This window comes from Excalfactoria chinensis, chromosome 5, assembly GCF_039878825.1.
Source record: "Excalfactoria chinensis isolate bCotChi1 chromosome 5, bCotChi1.hap2, whole genome shotgun sequence".
In the NCBI taxonomy this organism is placed as follows: domain Eukaryota; kingdom Metazoa; phylum Chordata; class Aves; order Galliformes; family Phasianidae; genus Excalfactoria; species Excalfactoria chinensis.
In genome coordinates, this window is record NC_092829.1 from 1724974 (window position 1) to 1747870 (window position 22897).

General features: G+C 52.1%; 2 protein-coding genes across 3 annotated transcripts in view; one reads left to right on the top strand and one right to left on the bottom strand.

Annotated features, from left to right (window-relative positions):
- On the top strand, window positions 1-10696 carry SAV1 (salvador family WW domain containing protein 1). The gene is made up of 5 exons (XM_072337359.1): window positions 1-227; window positions 937-1383; window positions 5678-5948; window positions 7213-7356; window positions 9552-10696. The coding sequence occupies exons 1-5, from the start codon at window positions 134-136 to the stop codon at window positions 9751-9753; spliced, it is 1158 nt and encodes a 385-aa protein (XP_072193460.1). The 5' UTR covers window positions 1-133; the 3' UTR covers window positions 9754-10696.
- ATL1 (atlastin GTPase 1) overlaps window positions 10665-22897 on the bottom strand; it is a 23675-nt gene continuing 11442 nt past the window's right edge. Inside the window, exons 6-14 of one of the 2 annotated variants that reach the window (XM_072337356.1) lie at window positions 21866-21922; window positions 18363-18455; window positions 17453-17591; window positions 16501-16628; window positions 15902-15958; window positions 15094-15165; window positions 13576-14007; window positions 12211-12225; window positions 10665-11549 (exon numbers count right to left, since the gene is read on the bottom strand). In XM_072337356.1, the coding sequence (XP_072193457.1) occupies window positions 11439-11549; window positions 12211-12225; window positions 13576-14007; window positions 15094-15165; window positions 15902-15958; window positions 16501-16628; window positions 17453-17591; window positions 18363-18455; window positions 21866-21922 (1104 nt within the window). In that variant the 3' untranslated portion in view covers window positions 10665-11438. The remainder of the gene's footprint in view (window positions 11550-12210; window positions 12226-13575; window positions 14008-15093; window positions 15166-15901; window positions 15959-16500; window positions 16629-17452; window positions 17592-18362; window positions 18456-21865; window positions 21923-22897) is intronic. The other variant, XM_072337357.1, reaches the window with a different exon arrangement.

Genomic DNA, 22897 nt, shown 5'->3' on the forward strand with positions numbered 1-22897 from the left:
GCGCCTAACGGCACCCCGCGGCCGCAGCCCGCCCCCCGCTCGGAGCGCCTGAGGGAGCCGCGGGCGGCCCGGCCCTGCGCCGAGCGGAGCCGGGCATGCGGGCGGCGGGAGCGGGCCGGGAGGAGGAGGTGGGATGCTGTCGAGGAAGAAAACGCGGACGGAGCTGTCGAAGCCCGGCGAGGTGCAGGGGAAGTACGTGAAGAAGGAGACCAGCCCGCTGCTCCGCAGTGAGTGCCGCACGGCCTGCCGGCCCGGGGGGATCCGCGCGGCGCCCAGCCGACACGGCTGCGTTGTTTGGCCGCGGCCCGGCCCGGCCCTCAGCTGCGCCCTCGCCCGGCCGCGCTCCCTCAGCACGGCCTGCAGGAACGGCCCGGCACCGAGCGGGGCACGGCTGAGGGCTGGGGGGGGTCGGCTGGAGAGCTGGAGGCTCCGGGGAGATCGGCCTTGGTGTGCCCGAGGGGAGCGAGACGGTCTGGTGTTAAACGTGGAGGTTTAATGTGGCCGGGGGTTGGGTCTTCGTGAGCCTTGAGCTTCCTTCCAGCCCCTTCGATTGTGTGATTCGGCTCCCGAGGGCAGTGGTGCCGATGGGGCGGGATTCAAGGTGCTCGGGTTGGTTCTTGGCCTAACGGAGAGCTTTAAAAGCGGGCTGATAGGGTTGCAGACCGGCGGGGGTGGGAGCTGTTTGTGTTGGCTCCTTTTGCTGTTAAAACTGTGCTGCTTTGGCAATAGCCTCTGTTGCACATGGAGGGTGTGATGGCTTTTGTTGCGCCAGTGCAAACTGCAGCCCTGCTGTTGTACTGCTGCATGCATAAGAGGTGCTTTAAAGGGGTTCTGGCATTAGAATGGAGTTACTTACACGGTGTAAGTCTGACACTTTGGCTTGCCAAACACCATAAGTGCATACAGAGTTCTCATTTCCCTTCTGTGCTGTAACAGATCTGATGCCTTCCTTTATCCGTCACGGTCCGACCATTCCAAGACGAACTGACATCTGCCCTCCCGACCCAAGTCCTTCTGCTTATGGCTCTGGCGGAGATGGAGCTGTTTCCAGAAACCAGAGTTTCCTTCGAACGCCGGTGCAGAGAGCGCCGCATGAAATAATGAGGCGCGAAAGCAACAGACTGTCTGCACCTTCCTACTTTGCTCGAAGTTTAGCTGACGTTGCTAGAGAGTACGGCTCTTCCTCACAGTCCTTTCTGACAGAAACCAACTCGGTTATGGAAAATGGAGATGCCGGCACACGTTGTTACTATTATGATCACTTCTATGATGCCCAGAGGAGACGTCAGCTGAATGATCGCTTGCATGAGGACTGCAGGTATTATGAGCACAGCGGGGAGCTTTTCCAGAGGATGTCTCACAACCATGGGCGGCGCATGTCAGGTGAGGATGGGTTCATTGTTGCCTTCACATATCACTGAACAACTTCAGGTACAAAGGTATTTCATAGAACCCTACAATGGCCTGATTGCAAAGGCCCACAGTGCTCATCCAGCTCCAACCCCCTGCTGCGTGCAGGGTCACCAACCAGCAGCCCAGGCTGCCCAGAGCCACATCCAGCCTGGCCTTGAATGCCTGCAGGGATGGGGCATCCACAGCCTCCTTGGGCAACCTGTTCAGTGCGTCACCACCCTCTGGGTGAAAAACTCCCTCCTCAGATCCAACCCAAACCTCCCCTGTCTCAGTTTCAAACCATTCCCCCTTGTCCTGTCACTGCCCACCCTCACAAACAGCCATTCCCTCTCCTGTTTATACATTCCCTTCAAGTATTGGAAGGCCACTATGAGGTCTCCCTGCAGCCTTCTCTTCATTGTGTCATTTGATTTTTGTTAATTTTATAATGAATTATTTATTGTGAAACAATGAGTAATGACTGTTTTGTGTAACCAGCAAATTGATGTGTAGTTAGTGTTGAAATTCACTTCCTAGTGTCTGAATTCTTTTTGGCTTGTAGTATTGTGAAGACAGGCTGAGGGAGCTGGGTTTGTTCAGCATGGAGAAGAGAAGGCTGGGTGACCCCATTGGAGCTTTCCTGTACCTAAAGGGAGCCGGTAAACAGGAGGGGAGTCAACTCTTTGAAAGGGCAGATACCAGCAGGACAAGGGGAAATGGCTTGAAGTTGCAGGAGGGCAGATTGAGGTTGGATGTTGGGGGAAGTTCTTTACTGTGAGAGCGGTGAGGTGCTGGAACAGCTGCCCAGAGAGGCTGTGGATGCCCCGTCCATCCCTGCAGGTGTTCAAGGCCAGGTTGGATGGGGCCCTGGGCAGCCTGGGCTGGTATTCAGTGTGGGGGTTGGTGGCCCTGTCTGTGGTGGGGGTTGGAGCTTCATGATCCTTGAGGTCCCTTCCAACCCAGGCCATTCCATTTGATTGAGGAAGAGTCATACTCACACATGTATACGGACCTGCAGCATTTTTCTTATGGAACAAGAGAATCAGAAAAAAAATCCCTTCAGTATTTGTTTTTGAAGTATTTGGTTATCTGTGATGACACAAAGGAGTCATTCTTTTGTATGTCATGCTGCTGTCAATGTACTGAAAGAAGAAATGTGAGATGTCAGTGTTACCCATAGAAAGGTGACCTTGCAGGCATTGTTTGAGTGGTGTTTCTACTGCTGAAATGATGTTCAGGGAGGAGTTTGAGAGAAGCACTCCAGACCTGCAAATAATGTAGTGAGAGATGCTGTTAGTTCATTGTTACTTGCAATCTGCTGGTAAAAATGTCAGCACTGAATTTGTGGGTGGAGTTAAAAAGCTGCCAATGCTTTGCTGGTGGTGTTTGGTTTTTAATACAGAGATGTTCCAATGAAGCGTGGCAGGAGAGCAGTGCTAGCATTGCTGCTGCCAGGCAGTGCATTTTGAGATGCTGATGTTTAAGACTTGCTGCTTCATCCTTAACTTTGCTAAGTGCTGTCTAATTACATCAGATCTATCTAGACTGTGTGGGAAACCCCTCCATCTCTGCTGGCTGCTCATCATTAAGCACATATCTGTCCTCACAGCAACCCCTGCTGGCTTCTGCTGTGGGACCGGAGGGGAGATGTCACACCCCAATTGCTCGGATTTACAGTCAAAATGTCTCAGTGGTGATGAGGCTAAGGGCCTTCAAAACCAATACTGCCATGTTGTAGGACTGGAGCAGCATCTCAGCAGGGATGGAGCTCCTCCTGTTAGTTTGAAGGTGGAGTTAATCTAATTTCTAACACAAGCAGCAAGCGGGCTTCTCAGCTGCGTTTTTCTCACTTGTAGCAACACAGGTTTCTTTTCTTTGTTCAGCAAAGTATTCAAGCAAATGTCTTGATGTTTTCCAAGAGGTGAGAGTGTTGCATTCATTGGTGTTCCTCCTTCAAGTCACGTTCTCCCTGATTCTTTTCTCCATCAGATCTGTTTTAATCACTAACTAGTGTGAGTGTTGTTCCTGAGAAGTGCCTTCAGCTGCTTCCCAGGGCTCTTTGGTTACCCCTAGGGCATTTCTTGATATGTATTTTTTGAATTTTAGTTCTCTTAAGTGTTGGTTTCAAACTTAGTTCTAAGAGTCTTTACCCATCTCTCCTCGCCATCTCTGTCATCTCTTCTAGGTGAAAGGTTTGGGGAGGTCTGTGGTTGAAGTTCTATCTACAGTATAGATTGGAACTAACTTGTAACCAAGACCTCAGAGTTTCTTTGTACCTGTTTGAGTGGTGAGCTGAGCACTTCTTACAGGTGTATGACAGTTCGGAGCTTGAAATCCCAGTGTACTTCGGGGAGAAGCCATGCAGCCGGAGGTGATGCTGCTACAGAAGCAGAGCTGCCCATGCTGCCTTCCCAGCAACACATGGTTTGCTTTTTGGTCTGCTTCCCATAGCAGTTCTCTGTGTGATCAGCTGCTGGCTTTCCTATTTACCTGAGTCCATCTTCCTGCCTTCTCTGGCTCTTGTGTGAGCAGACACAGGCCTTGTGGCAGCAGAACTCGTGGAGCAGAGGGTGGTTCACTGCCTGTTTGTCATCCTGTTTCATTAGTACCAGCCTTAAAGTGTTAAAATACATTCACCTTTAGCCCATGCAACAATCCGTTTGTATTTGCTGCTGCAATCATGAAGGAATTCGAGTGGGAGGAACTCTTTAAAAAGCACAGCAAGACAAAACACTGACAGGGTGAGCAGCAAAATATGTTGATACCTCTATGAAAACTGTTTCCCTCTGTCAAGTCTGGGTATTGAGACTGGTGCTGGTTTAATATTTGTTGTTTATTTGTGCTTCTTACCCAAAGTGCAGTATTTTCAAGAAACTTAAACGTTGGTATTTTGTCATTGGAATGCAAACAAAACCAGTGGTGTAACCATGGCCAGGGCCTAAAATGCTTTCCATGGCCCCAGCATGGCTAAAGGTCAGGCAGCAGCCCGCATGTTCCTTCTCACTGGAAGTAAAGGGCTGAGTTGCTTAATCCTAATGAGGGATGGAGCTGCCACGTGAACACAGCTATTAGCTTGCCTTCATAAAGCTAACGAGTGGCTGAATACTCCAACAAGGGGAGGAACTTGGAGGCTGTGTAATCCAGAGCACACCAAGGCCAGGAATGGGTTTGAAGGTGAGCAGATATCTTCTGCAGGGCAGAACTCAGGAGGAACTTCTTGCATTTACTGCTTCTCTTCGTTCTGTTGCTTTGAAACCTTCCCACTGCATTGGTGGTGACTTCCATCTGTCACTGGAATCACAGCCCAGCCAGTTCTTAATCTGCCATTCTGCAGGTAACCAGTACTTACACTTCCCCTGCCTGCTGCACCATGGGCAGTGTGTGCATTGGTAGAAAGGGCCATTCCTGTGGTCGTCCAACAAGAGTGTGGAATTCCCTGAGACATAGAAGAGCTTTGCTGTTGTCTGAGTTAATGTCTGTACCTGAAAGGCTGTGCCTTTGCCTTCCACTCAGGAATAAGTGCACAAAAATGTTAGCTCTGAAAAACAAGCAGAGGGATGTGCTCCTCACTGACTGACACAACATTTATGGTCATATCTCTTCCTGACTTTAAGAGACTGGGGAAAGGAGCTCCCCCAGCCCTACTGTTGGCTGTGGGGAAATAGTAATGCTCAAACCCTGGGTGCTGAGGTTGAATAGACGCTTTTGGTGAAAAGGCAATTGGAATTCCACTGCATCCAGAGACTGAACAACTGTAGTATTGCAGATAACTGAAGGAAATGCCTCACGTAGAGTTGAATTTGGGCCAGCACGTCCAGCAGGAGCACATTCAGTAGGCACCCAGAAGGTGAAAGACACCCGTGGAAGTCTTGATTGCATCACTTGGCTGTTTATTTGCTCTGATTTTTCTTTGGAAGGTGGCTGATGTAACAGCCCTGAGTGTCCACAGGCCATAGGAGGAAAGGGCAGAGAAAACTGGAATGCCTGATGATGGCTGCACTGTGCCAACCTGGCTGATCCCTCCTGGTTGTCCTCCCTGTGTTGCTGTTCTTCAGTGGTTAAGCTGGAAAACTTTAATACTGTGTGATTTCTAGTCCAGGCAGCTGAAGTCTGTGATTATAACCTGATCATGATTTCTTTCACTGATGTATACGGGTGTGTGCTGGAAACCTGGCAGTATTGTTCATAGTGCCTTGTGTCTGTGGGGGGGGAAAGCTAACTTAGTACATCATGTTGACTTGAGGTGTTACCCACTGAGCTCAAGACCTTGACTTTCTGGTTTTAGGCATCGGGAGAGTTGCTGCTACATCTCTAGGAAATCTAACAAATCACAGCTCTGAAGACTTACCTCTTCCCCCCGGCTGGTCCGTGGACTGGACTATCAGAGGAAGGAAGTACTACATCGACCACAACACCAACACCACGCATTGGAGCCACCCCCTGGAGCGAGAGGGGCTCCCACCAGGCTGGGAGAGGGTGGAGTCTGCAGAGTTTGGAGTGTATTATGTGGATCACATCAATAAAAGAGCTCAATACAAACATCCTTGCGCTCCCAGGTATGACAGCTGTCTTGTCTGTTGTGATTGTCCTTGTTCTAGTCCAGCTGAAAATGTAGAACTGGCACATATACAGACTGAAAGGAGCAGTCCTTGAGAGCAGCCCTGCAGAGAAGGACCTGGGAGTGCTGGTGGATGAAAAGCTGACCATGAGCCAGCAGTGTGCTCTTGTAGCTCGGAAGGCAAATGGGATCCTGGGTTTCATCAGCGGAGGGGTGGCCAGCAGGGACAGGAGGTGATTGTCCCTCTCTGTTCTGCCCTCTTGAGGCCCCATCTGCAGTGCTGCGTCCAGGTCTGGAGCCCCCGGTACAAGAAAGGCAGGGAGCTGTTGGAGAAGGTCCAGAGGAGGCCACAGAGTGATCAGAGGGCTGCAGCACCTCCCATACAAAGACAGGCTGAGGGAGCTGGGATTGTTGAGCATGGAGAAGAAAAGGCTGCGGGGTGACCTCATTGCAGCCTGCCAGGACCTAAAGGGAGCCTACAGACAGGAGGGGAGTCAACTCTTTGAGAGGGCAGATACCAGCAGGACAAGGGGAAATGGATTGAAGTTGAAGGAGGGCAGATTGAGGTTGGATGTCAGGGGAAGTTCTTTACTGTGAGAGCAGTGAGGTGCTGGAACAGCTGCCCAGAGAGGCTGTGGATGCCCCGTCCATCCCTGCAGGTGTTCAAGGCCAGGTTGGATGGGGCCCTGGGCAGCCTGGGCTGGTGTTCAATGTGGAGGTTGGAGCTTCATGATCCTTGAGGCCCCTTCCAACCTGGGCCATTATGTGATTCTATGATGTGATTCTGTGAACTGCTTTTGCCTTGCATACCATGTGCCAAAACCAACTTATTTTTTATAAGTAAGCTTTACTGCTTCTTGGCTGGGACTTTTAGAAGTTGTAATTGTTGGTTTCTGTCTCATCTGTTCGTTCAGTTTAGAAACAGGATATTATTCTCACTAAAATAAAGCAGCTGCTGTCTGTGACTGCTGGTGAAAGAGTTGAGTTGCTGAGAGCAGAATTGGGTTTTAGACTGCAGGTAAAAACTTGATTGATGTTCTGGGAAACCATCTCTGAAACCCAAACTAAGTCATCTCTGGGATAAAAACAGATATTTTAGCTGCTTAAAACACAGAGGTAAAATCAAGTTAGCATGCACCAAATCTACTGGTTCATTTCTATTCGATCCTTCTTGCTGTATTGCAGGAAGTTCATCTCTTTATTAATGAGAGCAGGACATCCTGCTTGGTGCCTGCTGAATTTCTCTGCCTTCCTCCATACAGTGTTCCCCGTTATGACCAGCCTCCCCCAGTGACCTACCAGCCCCAGCAGGCAGAGAGAAGCCAGCCCCTCCTGGTCCCTGCGAACCCCTACCACACTGCGGAGATTCCAGACTGGCTGCAGGTCTACGCCAGGGCTCCTGTCAAGTAAGCTTGTTTCCTTTACTCTTATTTTGCACTGCATTACACATGCATCGTTTAGACAGAAACCACGTGGGTTCTGATGACTGGAAGTAGAACTACAGCTGCTGGCTCTTCTGTAATTGCATGAGAGCTGCTGCTGACAGTGGGTGAGGGATCTACTGGGATGTTTTCATATCAGAAATACAAACCACACTGAATTGAGTGGACCATCACTGGCAGAGGATCCAGCCTAAGCACCTTAGACCTGTAATTCTTGTTGCTCAATTGCCCATTCAACAAACTGCTGTCAGAATATGCTTTTAGAACATCTATATATTGTTTGTACACATAATATATTAAGATCACCGTGCATGTAATCTGTGCTATATACATTATGATTTAAACCATGTGTGTGACACTCACATCTCCCACAAACATAGCAAAAGTTGGCCCGATAAGGGGAACGGACTCTTGACTCTTCTGGGTGGAAATGGGTAAGTTGGAAATAAGCACAACTGGGCTTCATTTGTGTCTTAGCAGGAGATTGGAGACCACTTCTCATAGGTTTGCTTTGCATTAGGTAATACTTAACATGGCACTGCAGAACTAGGAGTGCTTGCTGTACTTTCAGTGTGCTTGTGAGCATGGTGCCCCATGGCATATAAAATACGTGGGGTATGTTTAGGAACAGGGTCTTCTCCAGGGGTAGATCTGAATCAGTGCAATGAACACGTTCTGATGGCTGCAGCTCTGCACAAGACTGACACGAAGTAGAAAATCAGTTTCTAAAAGCATCCGTGTGGCACTTCAGCAACTATAAAACCACGTACTTCTTTGTGAGGAGAACGTGGGGAGGCTGAGTCACAGCAAACAGCCCAGTGCACGGCTGGGAATTGTCAAACCATGTAGCAGTCAGTGGCTTTCAGCTGAAGTTTTTAGCTGCTTCTAATTAGTGTAATTGGAATGGGTTTAATTACTTCTCGTGGCTGCTGGCAAACCCATATGGATTTAAATGGACCTAAGATCCAGTGGTGTACTTGTACTGCAGCACGGGCGTGCTGAGTTCCTGTAACCTGGGAGAGGGCTGAGTTCCTAGAAATACTTCTAGGTTTTGGCTGCAGCTGCATTTCTTAATTTAGGTCTTTGGCACATCTAGACAGTGCAGAAGGATTTCAGCCTGTGTTGTGTAGGTTCTTGCTGGTTCTTCTCTTGAAACTTGAAGATCAGCACTGTAAGATTCTCAGAGACTTCCTGAAGGGCTGGGACATTGAAGTCAGTGTTGGGAGGAACCCAAAGTCACCCATTTTCCAGCCTCCTTTTTTTCTTCAGCTGAAGCAGGGCAGGTACAAACGCTGGTGTCTGTGGCATTCTCAAATGTGAAGAAGCAAATCCTGTTTCATGCTGATTTTGTACTGGGAAAGGGAGGAGAAGTAGCAGCTGACTTGCTGTCACCTCAGCTTGAGGGCTTCTTAAAGAACAACTAAATCTGCACATTGGGCAGCCTGGTCTGCTGGTTGGTGACCCTGCACACAGCAGGGGGGTGAAACCAGATGAGCATTGTGGTCCTTTTCAACCTAGGCCTTTCTGTGATGGTGTGTTTATCCATCCTTGCAGTCAGGAAGACCACCTGGTAGGTGCTCTGGGAGTTTGGTGGGCTTCATGGGTGGGGAACCTGACAGTGCTTTCCATGGAACAGAGATTATAGTTCATATTCTTCCCCACTTCTTTCGAAGCACAGATCAGAACCTTTGTCTTTCTCTGTGTAACCAGGATCTCATAGCTCTGCTTATTCCATCTTTTCTCCTATTCTTTCAGTAGCTGCCTTGTCAGCTGCTGATAGCCAAGTTAAGAAAATAACACTGCAGGTGAGTTACAAATGTTTAGAAGTGCTGGGAAGAAGTAGATTGTGAACCTGCAGTAAGGATGTAGCATCTAATACGGAGCAAGGCTGGGGCTGCCTGCCTGCAGCAGCTGGCGGCTGCCCAGGGGAGCTCCCTGTCATTCAGAGGGGTGTTCCTCAGAGAGGGCTTTGGGCTGGCACCGAGGTGACATGGCCACTAGTTAGGGCTGTTTCTTCTTACTGATGTTACCCAGTTCTCCTTCCCGTTGTTCCACGGGCCTCGTGCCCCACGGTTTGGGATGCGGTGACCTAAATCAGCACTGCCTGCGAACACAGAGCAGCACGGCAGCCACAGGTGTAACCCTCTGTGCCACTCCAGGTACGACCACATCCTAAAGTGGGAGCTGTTCCAGCTGGCTGACCTGGACACGTACCAGGGCATGCTGAAGCTGCTCTTCATGAAGGAGCTGGAGCGCATCGTGAAGCTGTACGAGGCCTACAGGCAGGCACTGCTCACCGAGCTGGAGCACCGCAAGCAGCGGCAGCAGTGGTACGCCCAGCAGCACAGCAAGAACTTCTGAGCTGCCCCACGGACACAGGGGAGGCCAGGAGCTTTCAGAAGCCCCCACAGTTCATAAAGAAGTGCTTTGGTTGAAAAGGCAGCTTATTTTTGTTGACATTGCACCTTTTGTTATTATCCTCTTGAATATTTTTCTACATGTATTATGTATTGTTTATACAAATGAGAAACGTTTGTTAATCTTTTTTCCATACAAAAACTAGTTTATTATGCTGAAAACCAGCGTGGAGTCGGAGCAGAGAGCTGATTCTGCTCTCCTTTCCTAGCAGTTGGCTGCGTTACGGAGAAGCTGGCTGTATGTTTTTAACCAGCAATAGGTGCAGTTACCAGAAGGGCCCTGGATGCAAAGCACCACTGCAGCCCCTGTTGGTACTGCGGTGTGTTTCCCTCAGGCCTTCCTCCGAGCTCTGCTTACAGCTTTAATGGACAGCACACCGTTACTGCACCCCCAGTACTGCGCCGCACGGAGCTGCCACGTGCTTCACGCCACTCAAGTGGGAGTTGCCTTATTTTTTACTTGGTTCAACACCGTTGTTCTTTAGCTTCCCTCCTCCACCTCACAGAGGGCAGACGGGGAAATACTGACCCTCCTTAAGGACCAACCTCACCGCAGAGCTTCCTCAGTGCAGTGTGAGCCCCGCGCCGTGGGAAGGCAGCAGCACCGCACCTGGAAACGGCAGGGACGGGTCCCCACCTTCTTCTTTCTTACTGCTCTTTTCTAATCGAGCTGTGTCTTATATTTGGGTTCCTTACCTGGGGGGAGAGGGGAGGGAGGGGGAGTTTTTACATGTACAGTGACCCTCACCACTGTTCTCCTTTGGTTCACTGATTGTCCTGAAATGTTATTTATGGATTCTTTTTAGTGCAATAAATACATGGTTGCAGACAAAAAGAAAATACATTTCTTGTAAGTCCTGTTAATTCAATAAAAATCACTTTGTTTAATGAGCCGGGGGCCCAGCAGCTCATTTGTGCCGCGTCGAGGGCCCAACTGAAGGTTCATAGTGAGCGCAGAGCCCGCGTCTTAGGAACAGAAAGCAAACTTTAATGGTTGTGACAAGAAAAGAACATGTTCCTGGGCACCATGACGGATATACAGACAGAAACACAGAGACGTTCTGCAGTACTTGTACAGAGTGAGACCGTGTGCATCAGCTACGAATGGACAAGTACGCGTTCCTTACAATTGTTAACATACCATAGCAGGAGTGTCCTCGTGGCTGCCAGCAGAGCAAGTTAATACGTTTTCATTACGTTGCTGTAATTGAGGAAAAACCGTGGTTACGTGTTACAGCCCGTTCAAGTATCTGGACATGGGGTGGTTCGGAATGACGCGAACGTTTGGAAGGTCTTCAGTTGCAGTGCCACGCCAATTATAATTCCCTTAACGACTTAATGATTAATTAAAAAGGGAGAAATAAGGCTTTGTAAACGAGCTGGGAAGTACGCTGGATATTGCAAATCAAAAGCACTTGGTGTGGGCGGCAGCACCGTACACAGAACAGAACACACGACACGCTCCAGCCTTCCCTGTGCTGCACCGACAGAGCCAAGCCGGGCGCTGAGCTCCTGGTTTGGTCCTGCATGGCAGCGGGTGGTGGGGAGCAGTGAAGGGCTGAGCCGATGGCGGCCGCGCCGCGGTCATGCACCGACTGCACCGACGGGACCGCACGTGGCTCACAGCTGTCACATCTTCTTCCTGTCCGGGCCCTCGGCTGGCTCCGCTTTCTGTGCGGGGAAGGCGTGGTGGTACAAATGTCTGTGGGTCGCTGCCGCGCTGTACAGCTTGTACAAAGCCTGCAAGAAACACAGCAGAGGCTCAGATGGCCCTTTGGTTTGTGCCCCCACTCCTGTACGGTTGTACAGCTGCAGAATGGTTGGGTGGAAGGGCCCTCGAAGCCCAGCCGGCCTCCAGCCCTGCTGCGACATCCAGAAGGGGAAAAAAAGCGAGTTCAGGAGCTCGCCAAGCTTTCACCATTGCACAAAGACACAGCAAAGCCCGCAGCCCCACAGCTCACAGCTTTCAGCAGTGCCTGAGGCACGGAGCAGCCCCCAGCCTCTGTGCTGGTCTCCATGGGACAGAAGGGGTTCGACACCTGTGAGAGCTGCTCTGCAGCTCACTTGGAAGTTCCCACCTCACTCAAAGGCAGCAAAATGCACCAGCACTGACAGCGCAGGGAAGCTGTGCAGCGGAGCTGACCCCGTAGCATCCCCGAACACAACTAATAGGAGCAAGATTCAAGCCCCCTTATAACACACACACAAAAGCCCCCAAACTCTCTCCCCTGCTTGGCCTCCAGTAGTGCCCTTCCCCAGGCACTGGAGGTGCCACGTGCTGCCATCAGCCCCCAGCCCAGCACCCAGCAGCTCTGCATGCTTCACCTCCCAGGGGCTTCCCATCACTTGAAGCACCCATGGGAGAGTGCAGGGGGGAGAGGGGAACCCGAGAGGCACTTACCTCATTTGTGCTCCCCTGCGAGAGGCATTGGGGAAAGAAAAGGGAAAAAGAAAGAAAGAAGCATCTCTGTGTATCACACATCCACAGGAGCAAACCTCACGCCTCCACTCAGTGCCCCCACAGCACCATGCTTGCAGGACCCCCCCAAAGGCCCCAGCCAGCCCTCCTGCACCCACAGGGACAGCCACACTCATACAGAGCACTGAGGGTTCCCAGCACTGCTCCTCCCTCCGGGGCACCAACAGCCCCAGAGGCACTGCTGCTCCACAAAGCTCTTTGGGAGTGCTCTGCCCCCATTGGGAAGTTGTGCCTGGGGCAGCTGGGTACCAGGGAGCAGCTGCAAGCACTTTAACCTCTTCTTTAACTCCCCAGCAGGGCAGCTCGCTGGGCAGCCCATGCCACTCACTTGCTGCTGGCCCCATCCTGTTCTTGCTGTGGTGCTGAACTCATTCCAGGTTCTTACACAGGGATGGGCTTCGACAGCCAGCATCCCCCAAAAGGTGCCAACAGCACCAGCAGGATGTCAGGATGGACACACCTGGGATGTGGGGGTCTATGCTGCCCCTGCTTGCCCTTGTTTTAAAGGCAGCTGACATCGTTGGTTCAGGGGTGAAGAAGCTGAGCAATGAAGAGCTCAGTGTGAAAAATGCAGCATGTGGTCAGTTCTAGGCACAGCTGGAGCAGGCAGAGGCGCTCACCCTGAAGCAAACCCTCCTCACTCATGGATGAAAAGCAGCCCAGGGTTTTCTCACTGCAACCTTTGTTAAGGTTTTAAGGGAAGTCTGACAGCAGCGCCTAACCAAGGCCTCTGCACTTGTTTGCACAAAGCAAAGAGAGATGGCAAGCCTGACGCAGGCAGGACAGTGCCCCAACCTCAGCATCCTGCAGCACAGGGATGGCCACATCCCTGCCCTGTGCCAGGCTGGAGGAGCAGGGCTTCCTCCTTAGCACACACTTGGAGCACACAAACTCCTGTGGTCCTGAGCACCTCCCCAGCAGGATCACACTGTGCTGCCCTGTGCCAGCACTGAGTGTCCACAAAGCAGCATTTGGGGATGGGTAAAACAAGCAGAAAGATGCAGAACAAAACAGCTTGTGGGGATCAAACTTCCACCCTTGGAGAGCCACCCAGACCTGAGACTTCTCCCCTCATAACCACCTGAAAACACTCCTCCAGCCCTGCTTTCCCCATCTAGGCGGCCTAAGGCACTGGTGTGTACTGTCCCACTGCACCTAACAACCCTACGTGCAAACTCAGCAGCCATTGGAAGAGGAGGAAAAGCCCCAGGAAACTGCTTAAGACCTTGGAGCGGGGGGACGTGGGCTTGGCCGGTCAGTTTGTAAATGAAAAGCTCTTTATCCTACCTGGTCCCACAGCGCCGCCGCCACCTGGTCTATTACTGCGCCCAGTTCTCTGTACTCCCCAGAGTATCTGATGTACGCCCAGGTACACAGTGTGATAAGTGTCAAGCCCATGATCATGTTGCACAGACTGGCTATGATGTCCAAGCCAATGAAGCCGGTCACTCCGGCGATCACGTAGGTGATGAAGATGACGACGAAGAGCGTGGCGGGGGTGCGGGCGGCGTGGAAGATGTTCTTGCTGTCGTTGTGCTTGATGTACTGGATGTAGAGCTCATCGATCTCATTCTCCAGCTGCTGGAGGTAGCGGCGGCTGAACTCCTCCCCGCCCATCTTCTTCACCCCGCGGAACAGCCTCACGGCCTCGTCCTTCAGCTCCACGTGTTTGGTCTGCAGGTCACTGGGTGCAAGGAAGGGCTTGTCCCCACCACAGACCTGCATGGAAAGCACAGCCCGCTCACTCAGCGCCCTCGGCTCCTGTGTTCTGCCATGCAGACCACTGAACGGCAGCTCCATGCACTCCTCTATTGACATTGACCACTGTGTGTCCACACTCTGTGCCTGCTCACCGGTATCTGGGGAACCAGCCCCTCTCATCCTCCTCTTAGCCTAATAGATTGTTCCTAACATCCAACCTGAGCCTCCCCTGGCTCATCCTACCACAAGACCCTGCCCTTCTCTTGGGGCTGTTATCGCTCAGGACTTGAACCCGGAGACTCAACAGCCCCCCTTCAACTAACCAGCTCCAGCAGCACTGTTCTCCCACTACAGAGGATCAGCACTGCAGGGTTTAAGGCATAAGCACAAACACAGACCCAGGGCGGTGCACAGTAATTTGGCCACGCAGCTCCGCATCCCTTCCATGCCAAGGCACAGCAACCTCCAGTACTGTAGATCAGAGCTGGAAGCGGCAGGAGATGGGCCGAGGTCTGAGCTTCACCTTAAAACATCACAATCATCTCATGCCTGAGCTGAGATGGGCTGGTAGGGCAGGGCACGGGTGAAAAGCTGGTTATAATAATATATAATGACTTTATCCCCTAATTAGCACCAGCCACGGTATGGGTTAAAGGATAGGACAGGGTTAGGAAAGGACAGGACATTCAGATGGAAGGGACCCACAAAGACCATCCAGTCCCATTGACTGAGCGCTTCAAGGCTGACCAAAAGGTAAAGCACATCATTGAGGGCATTGCCCAAATGCCCCTTGAATGCTGACAGCCACGGGGCACCAGCCTGCTCGCTAGGGAGCTGCTGTGCTGTCTGACTGCTCTCTTTTTGCTCTGCAAAAAGCTGCCATCGGGTGGGACAGCATCCATTTGTCAGCCATCTTCCCGTGCCCTGCCATGAACTCCTGGCCAGGCATCGCCACCACAAACATGGCAATGAGTCTCACTGGGAACCTGAACGCGCTGCACCAGCACGGATGTGGCCATAAATCTTGGCCAGGTCCTTGCAGGGCGTTTTCCATCAGGAAACCAGGCAGAAGAGCCTGTGAAATAGGGTGCTCAGCACACCTACCTCTTCCATCCTCCTGCTGTAGGTGTCTTTGGCAGTGGCAACCGCTGCTAAGTTGTTGGCTTCTGCTGTGGCCTGCAAGAAGGGCGAAAGGGAGCAGAGCTGAGCTGCAGGACGGTAAGGTTAAGGATCACAGGATATCCCCGTCTGGAAGGGATCCAAAAGGATCACTGAGTCCAACTGCTGCAGTCACACCAAGTGTAACGACAGCCAGGAACCCAGGGGCACAGGATAACATGCTTTTGGCCTGGAGGCATGTGTGGTACCCGGCACACACAGAGTCACCCGGCTCCCTTCTCCAGCAGCACTCTGACCAACACCAAACAAGATCCTTCTGGGTTTCCCTGTTCAGTTCCCCTCAGGCAAAAGCCTGTGTCAGGAGAGGATTCCTCCCCTCCAAGTCAGAGCAATGGAACCTCTGGCTTCAGCTGTGGGAACCAGCAGGAAAGCAGATAAAAGGCTCAGGGTATGTAAACAGCCACAGCTGCAGCCTCCCGCCGAGCCCTGACCCAGCACAGCAGCTGATCCATGTGGGGAGCATCCCTGTGTGTGGTCACAGCACAGCCAGGGGACGACGCTGCTCACCTGCAGGGAAACTGCAGCTCAGCAGCCCAGCCCTGCTGCCCCCGCTGCTTCCCCGCAGCACAGCTCCTTCGGGCTTTGATGTGACTGCTGGGTGCTGCTGGGGTTGTCAAACTAAGGCACTCAGAACTCACTGCTGACTCCAAGTGTTGCACTAGTGGGACTCAGCTCTGACAGCTCGTGGGAAATCAGTAGCGGTCACGGTGCAGGAATGGCACAGCCCACCTACCTGCAGCATCGACTTCGGGTGCGGCAGCTCTTCCCCCTGGTAGATCTTGATGTATGCCTGCAGAACATGAGATCACATCAGACGCGGCACAGACCCCATCACAGCATCAGCACGATGGGAAAAGCCCAGAGAGGGGGAGGTTCCTGGCACGGGATGGCTGCAGCAGGGGGGGCATTGCCAGGCAGCGCACGGCTCACTGTCCATTCTTTGGGCGCTGCAGGGCGGCCTCTCAAGGCTCACGCTCCCAGCACTCACTCCAACGTTCACCCCATAGGATTTGCACCTACCTCCGTCCTTCACTGAAGGAGAAGGAGCTGGAGTCAAGTATCCCCAGAGAGTAGGTGGTGAGAATTACTCACGGATGTCTTACACTAACATGTCCCAGTAGCCATGACAACACGGTGAGGCGTTTTCCAAAGGCAAGGGGGGAATACGGCCCTCAGCCTCCCTCCCTCCAGTCCTCCATCCTCCACAGCAAGGAAGGGCCCTGCCCACCCCTTGGGCTCACTGCATGGCCAAGCACACTGACACGTTCCCCTCTTGTTACAGCAAAAGCGCTGCAAACCAATAAGCTCAATTTGTCCAGAAAAAGCCAATACCTTAAAATACTCCACAAGGCCTCGGCAGGTGATGTGGTTTCCATTGATCTCCTTAACATCCAGACTCTCGGGACTAAGAAGCCAGGGAATTAAAATCTTCAAGTTCTTGATGAACTCGTCGTCTATTTCTGGAAATAAGCCCAGCATCGTCAGTGCCAGCGCTCAGCACAGCACGCACTGCTCCTCCAGCAACCCTCAGCACAGCACGCACTGCCATCACAGCAAGGGAACCCGAGCCGGGATGCGGGCACTGCAGCTCAGTGAGGGGAGCATTCAGCAACGATCCCCAGTGAAGTTAACCCACAAACAGAGCGTGCAGCCGTGCATGTGTACACAAGCCAGCTTGCTTCGCTGTCTCAAAAGTAGCTGCAGGAACACAGATGTGACTTTTGCTGATGGCACTGCTAACGTGCACCAACTGCCAGAGAGCAGCAGCTCAATGCCAAGAGAAAAGCTGAGTGCAGCACTGAAAGAACAAGAGAATGCTGTCAAGAAGATGCTGACAATCCTAAGCCAGTTCTGTGTGCATTTGTTAAATCCTGCTCTGCACCTGAAATTAAAAGGAGACTTAACAAACCCCAGTTCAGCTTCCAGCAGAGCTTCCCCCCATTCAGCTGCCTTGCCTGCCCTGCTGCTCCTTAGCATGGTTTGCCAGAGCAGTGAGTTCCATTTTTTAGCTAAGTCTGTCCTGAAGGGAAACCACTGATCAGATCAGTCAGGAGGGTTAAAGGTTCCTTGTCAAGCTTTTCAAAGTGAAATGATGTTCTTTAGAGAGCACACGTGTGACAAGGCTGCCAGCACAACCTGCCGTGCAGCACCCAGCCTGCCCCGCTCTGCATCTGCACCGAGCTGCACCAGGGCAAAAGGAACGCACTGCAGAAGCTCTTTCATGGGACGTATTTGCAAAGGACAGCCTGTGGTATCGATCCAACAACGGACTTTTGCTTTGTACCTTTCAGCTTTCCGTCGAAATTGGGGTTGGTGGCGACCTTCAGGCCGGGGTGAGGCAAAAGGAAGCAGGAGATTTTGGTGAAGCAGGAGTGGATGTGCTTCCTGACATTCTGCAGTTCTTCGTGCTGATTCCCTGAGACCTGTAGGAGAGCAGCGTGTGCTCAGGTTTCCTCTGCACACAGAGGCACTGGGACAGCAGTGCCAGCAGGACCGTGGGGCGTCCCGCACCAGGAGGGCATCCCTTAGCAGTGCAGTGCTTCCAGCAACCCAGGAACTGGCCTATCTGTGACCACATGCCCCGGGGCATGTTAGTATCAGCTGGAAAATGCGCACATGTGTGTACGACCCAAATGCAAAAGCATTTGGGATTCCCCACCAGGACCATTCTCGTCTTCCCTCTGACCAGGCCTTTCAGCTACCAAATCACCCACGCATTTCTTGATCAGTCCCCACAGAGCCCCTGCCCATTGGTTTCACTGTACAAGTGCCTGTTGCTGAAGCATTTTTCCTCGTCCCTCCAGCTGAAGGGCAGCCCTGCACTGGGCTCCTCTGGGCAGTGCTGACATGCACCATCCCTGGAGGTGCCCAGAGGCAGCTGGATGCCTGATTTAGTGGCTGGCAACCCTGTCCATGGTAAGGGGCTGGAACTAATCACAGAATGGCTTGGCTTGGAGGGGACCTCAAAGACCAACTGGAATGCAGCTGATGATCTTTGAGGTCGCTTCCAACCCGAGCCATTCCACGGTTCTGAGATTCCCTACGACATTTCTGCTGTCGTTTTAAGGCATGGGCAAGTAGAGGTGTGACCTGAACCACCACCAGCAGCTCACAGCTGAGCAAAGCCCTGCCTCGGATTGACATGGAAGCCCACATGGAAATCGTTCATGGAACCCAGAGGAGAAAGGACAAACCTTCAGACGCTTCTCCAGAAACCTCGCGCCGCCGTCGGACCCGTAGGAAAATTCATAGGGGAAACTCCAGTCACGCACCAGGAATATCAGGGACTGGGAAAGAGAAACAGAAGCAGTCAGCGCCACGCGGCACCAGCGCTGCTCAGCCACACGTTATCGAGGGGGGATTTGCTGGATGACAGTTTGAGGCCCTCGCTTGAAAAACAGCACCCGTCACTTCGACTGCAAAACAAGAAAGGGATTTCTGCTAACCAGGACAAAAGGCAGCGAGCTGCAGCACTGAGCTCCGTCCGATGGGAATTTCATGGGCTCGTTTTCCAGCCATGTTCAGCGGGCAGCTCTCCAGGCAGACTTCTAACGAGAAGCACATGTAGGATAACGAGGAGGAATAAGAACTGCTGGCTTTGGCCATCTTTATTGAGACATCCGACGTTTCTATTCAACGAATAAATAAATACCAGCACGGGCAACTCCGCATCTTTACAGACATGGGTTGGGGATGAAACCACATCTCTGGTGTCTCATCTACATCCCATGGAAGGCTGTGGGGTAAAGCCCTGGGGGTACCTCAGTGCTGGGGCAGAGGAGACAGGACTTCTCCCCTCCATTGGAATAAGCAATAATGCGTTTCATCGGAATAGCCCTAAAACTCGCCTGCGTTTCAAACAAAGATCTGGGAGAGGGAAGGAAAATGTTTCCCTCCTTATTTTCCTTCCAGAAAACAAAAAGGGGGGAAAAAAAAAGGAAAAAGAGCAGTGGGTTGGCCATTCCTAAAGGCACTGCAAGCCACAGCAACGCCTGCAGCTCTGTCAGGACATGCTGTTCTTTTGCAGGATGCTCAGGACACGGGGCCACGCTGAGGACTTTCCCACAGACACATGATGTGCTCCTCAAACCATCGGAATTGGGAGTTATTTTCCTTCTTCTCAAGCAGAATTGCAGCAGAGCTGCTGTGCTCGCCGTGCCCAGCAACCTTCAGCCCTCTGCCAAGCAAAGGCATCGGTCAGCACACAGCGCTGCATTTCAGCACATAGCAGAGTGAGGGGAGCAGAAGGGAAAAGCTCATTTTCCACCACCAAGTGCTGCTTCCTTTCCAGCAGCACCAGCTCAGCCATCTCCCTATCGCTGCACTCCCTGTTTGGCAGCATCCTCCTGTAGGAGCTCTCTCCAAAGTCCTCCTTTCCAGGCTCGCATATCACCAGGCCAAAAGACATTCACTGAGTTTCACTTCCAGGCTCAGAACCTCACCCAGGGAACTCAAGCTGCAAAGAAAGCTGCCTTGGTTCCGAGCCCCCACATCTCTGCCCGAGCTGTTCAGTTGTTCCCCATCACCTCACTGGATTTGTCCAGTCCAGTTCCTCCCCCTGGGTGGGACATGGCGATAGATGGGCGCCCTGTGCAGGAGGCAGTGCTGTGATGGGGACAGGCGGCTGCGTGCTGCTCACATGGCCCCGCTGCCATCAGCTCCTCCACCACGTCTCACCACATCCACAGCTGTTCCACACTTGCGTGGAGATTGCTGCTGAAGATTGCAATGAAGCAGAGAGATCCTGGGGGAGCCCCAAGGAAACACTTCTGAAGAGTGGCACGTCCCTGTTACAATTAGTTCAGCATCCTCAGCCATCTATCAGTTAATGGGTTTTTAATCCATTTGCATGGATTAAAACAGACAATGCTGGCAGGCTGCATTGTTGGCTCTATTTCCATCAGCACTTTATGGAGATAAGGCACACGGAAGGCAGAGCATCACAGTGACAGTCACCTTTACCAGCCAAGGTTGTGGCCTTGCAAAATGGAAGCTGGGATGTGTGACCAGACTTACTGCCCACAGACCTGCATGACTCGACATCACTTACATCATTAGGCAGAGCCACGGGCTGTCAGCCAGCCCTAATGACTTAAGCACATTTAACAGTGCCTCCTTACAGCCTCCTTCTCACTGATGGAGCATTTCACTTTCACTGTAATGTTTGGCAAGGTTTTTCTGCTAACTTTTAAATAAAGAACAGAACGATTTATTTTATGACTGGCTGTTTCTGTACCGTATTACAGTTTTCTCCTGGTTCTTATAACAAGCCAAATGTTTTTACTGGTAGCTTTAACGCCATTTACCAACCATCTACCCGTGCTATATCCAGTATATACTCAAAGCTCCCTAAAATCTATCTGTCTACTTGTTATATTCTTTAACCTTTTCATTTCATTCCCCCTTCACAGCCACCTTATAACCCACACCTCCACCTTCCAGGATGATGGGGAGATTGACAGTTCTCTCTTAATACTGAAAGGCAAAGCAAGACAGCTGAAACCCATTCCCAATTACTGTCTGCCTTTCTACAACTGCTTTCTGCTTTGGGAAGCTCACAAACCCCATTTGCAGCTCCCCTATTGCAGGTGCAAGCTAGAAGATGGACTGCTATTGGGACTGCCAGGGGGCACCTGGGTAAGGGAAGTGAGTATTGGGCCCCATTCCCTGGTTCATGTAGGTGCCAGTGATGTCCAAAACCTTCCAAACCTGGCTGATCCCTTCCCAGCCTTGCAGGCGCACAGACACTGTCAAAGCCACACAAACCACAGCTTGTTCTGCTACAGGACTGCAGGTTTAGCGAGCTGCCGAGCCACCTTTCTCAGCAGCAGCTGCTAAAACCATCCCATGGACTCCTCCCTCCCTCCCTTCCTTCCTTCCACTTTTCTCTTGTCACTCCCATTCACCTTCCTCCTGGAAGGGGCCCTAACAGCCCATCACCCTCCTGCCATGCTGAGCTGCTCACAGCTCTGGTGTCCAGAGCAAGCTGATGTTTGCCTACTGCTCTCCTCTCCTGAGTGCCCCCTATGCACAGGTTGGGAAACAGATGTCACTTACTTGAAGTTAAAACCCCACTTACACTTGCCACTCTGAGCTGATCCCTCCATGCTGAGCTAATGTTCTTTGTTCTGCCAAGTGCAGGGATTCCCAGGCTGCAGACTGAAGGCTGTGACAGCCGAGGCTGCAGTGTTACAGACCTGTCTGGGCATTCACTCCACAGCTCTGCCACTAAAGCTGGGCACCTCATGAGACCAACAGGGCTGAGCTGTAGGGGTGGCTCTCCCTCCTTCAGCTGGGGACATTGCTGTGTGCACAGCTCTCAAGGCAGAGCATCACTTGTATGGTGCCCTGCCAGGACACAGCTGATGCCACAAAGCCTTCATCACGTTGCACCGAAGCCTTTTGTCCAAGGGAACAAAGCCTCGCTCAGCTAACAGCCTCCAGCTGCATCCAGACCTGCTGGGTGAGGGGATCGCTGCAGGGCTGGGGAGCCGCCAGCAGCCGACGTAGAGAGCGGAACGAAAGAGATTGGGTGTATTCAGAAAGCTCCTTGGGGGTAAGAAACACAAAGCCTTTCCTTCGCTTCAGCTCAGCCGGTCTCCACGCCTCCCTGCTCATCCGTCCTGCGAGCTGCAGTGACACCTCGTGGCAAAGCCGTCGGTTTGGGGGATGCTGGTGGCCGGCAGCCTCTACTCACCTGGAAGGGCTTCAGGAAGGTCTCCTCCATGGCCAGTCGTCCGTACTCGGTGAACAGCTGGGGAGAGATGCAAGGAAAGCGGGGCTGTCAGCGCCCGGGGCCACGTTTGGTTCGTGTTTTCCAGGCAGAGAGAAGCTGTTTGGGGCGATCACCGTGCAAAGCCTCACAGGAAAAAGCTCAGCCGAGAGTTTTTGGCAGCCAAATCTATGACGAATGGCTCCAATCCGCTGCTTGCTGCTGCCTTCAAACCTGACGTGTGAGAGGGGACTGCTGGAGCCCTGCTCGCTTTGAGCGCTCCAGGAAGGGGTGGAAATGAATGCAGAAATAAGTACTTTCCCTGCAAGCCCCCACTGTGCAGAGACCATCAGATCCGCCTTCCAGCAACGTTTGAGGGCTCTCCGGTCTCTCTGGGCTGCAAATCTTAGCTGAGGCACCAATAATGTATTTCACAGATGCCTAAAAGTGGGTCAATGTGTTAAACAATAATGGCTTCAAATTCCAATGGCAAGATTTGGATCTGCACTGGGTAAGTTCAATGTAAATCCAGTGTTACTGTTAAAAAATGGTTACTGACTGAAGCAGTGCAGAATCTGCTGGTTTCTCCAGCTGGACTTTCCCTTCCTTTTCCTTCAGCTACTGAAAAAAATCCCAGCTAGTCAAGCAGCCAACTGAGCAAAAGAGAAGGCTGTGGGCAAAGGCAGGCAGGATGTGTGTGCCATAGAAACAGAACACCCCAAAGCTGCTGGTCTCCAGCACTCAGAGTTATAACTTCCCTTCTGGGTCATCAGTACTGACCTACAACCAGACGTCAATATCCATCCTTACAAACCAATTCCTCTGAGTTTCTCAACCAAAAAGTCCAGGGCCAGGCTGGATGGGGCCCTGGGCAGCCTGCTCTGGTTGGAGGTGTCCCTGCCTGCAGTGGGGACTGGGGGGCCTGCTACCCCCAAAGGCCTATAGGGCACGACTCTGCTCCTGCTGAGTGTCCCACTGTCCTGCCACAAGGCCCGGGCCCCAGGCAGGCTTGCAATG

Bases quoted from the DNA above. Each gene is read 5' to 3' on its own strand.
- SAV1 (XM_072337359.1), top strand. From the start codon at position 134: ATGCTGTCGAGGAAGAAAACGCGGACGGAGCTGTCGAAGCCCGGCGAG. The intron at 1,384-5,677 runs GTGAGGATGGGT...TTCTGGTTTTAG, and splicing joins CCATGGGCGGCGCATGTCAG to GCATCGGGAGAGTTGCTGCT. The intron at 5,949-7,212 runs GTATGACAGCTG...TCCTCCATACAG, and splicing joins AAACATCCTTGCGCTCCCAG to TGTTCCCCGTTATGACCAGC.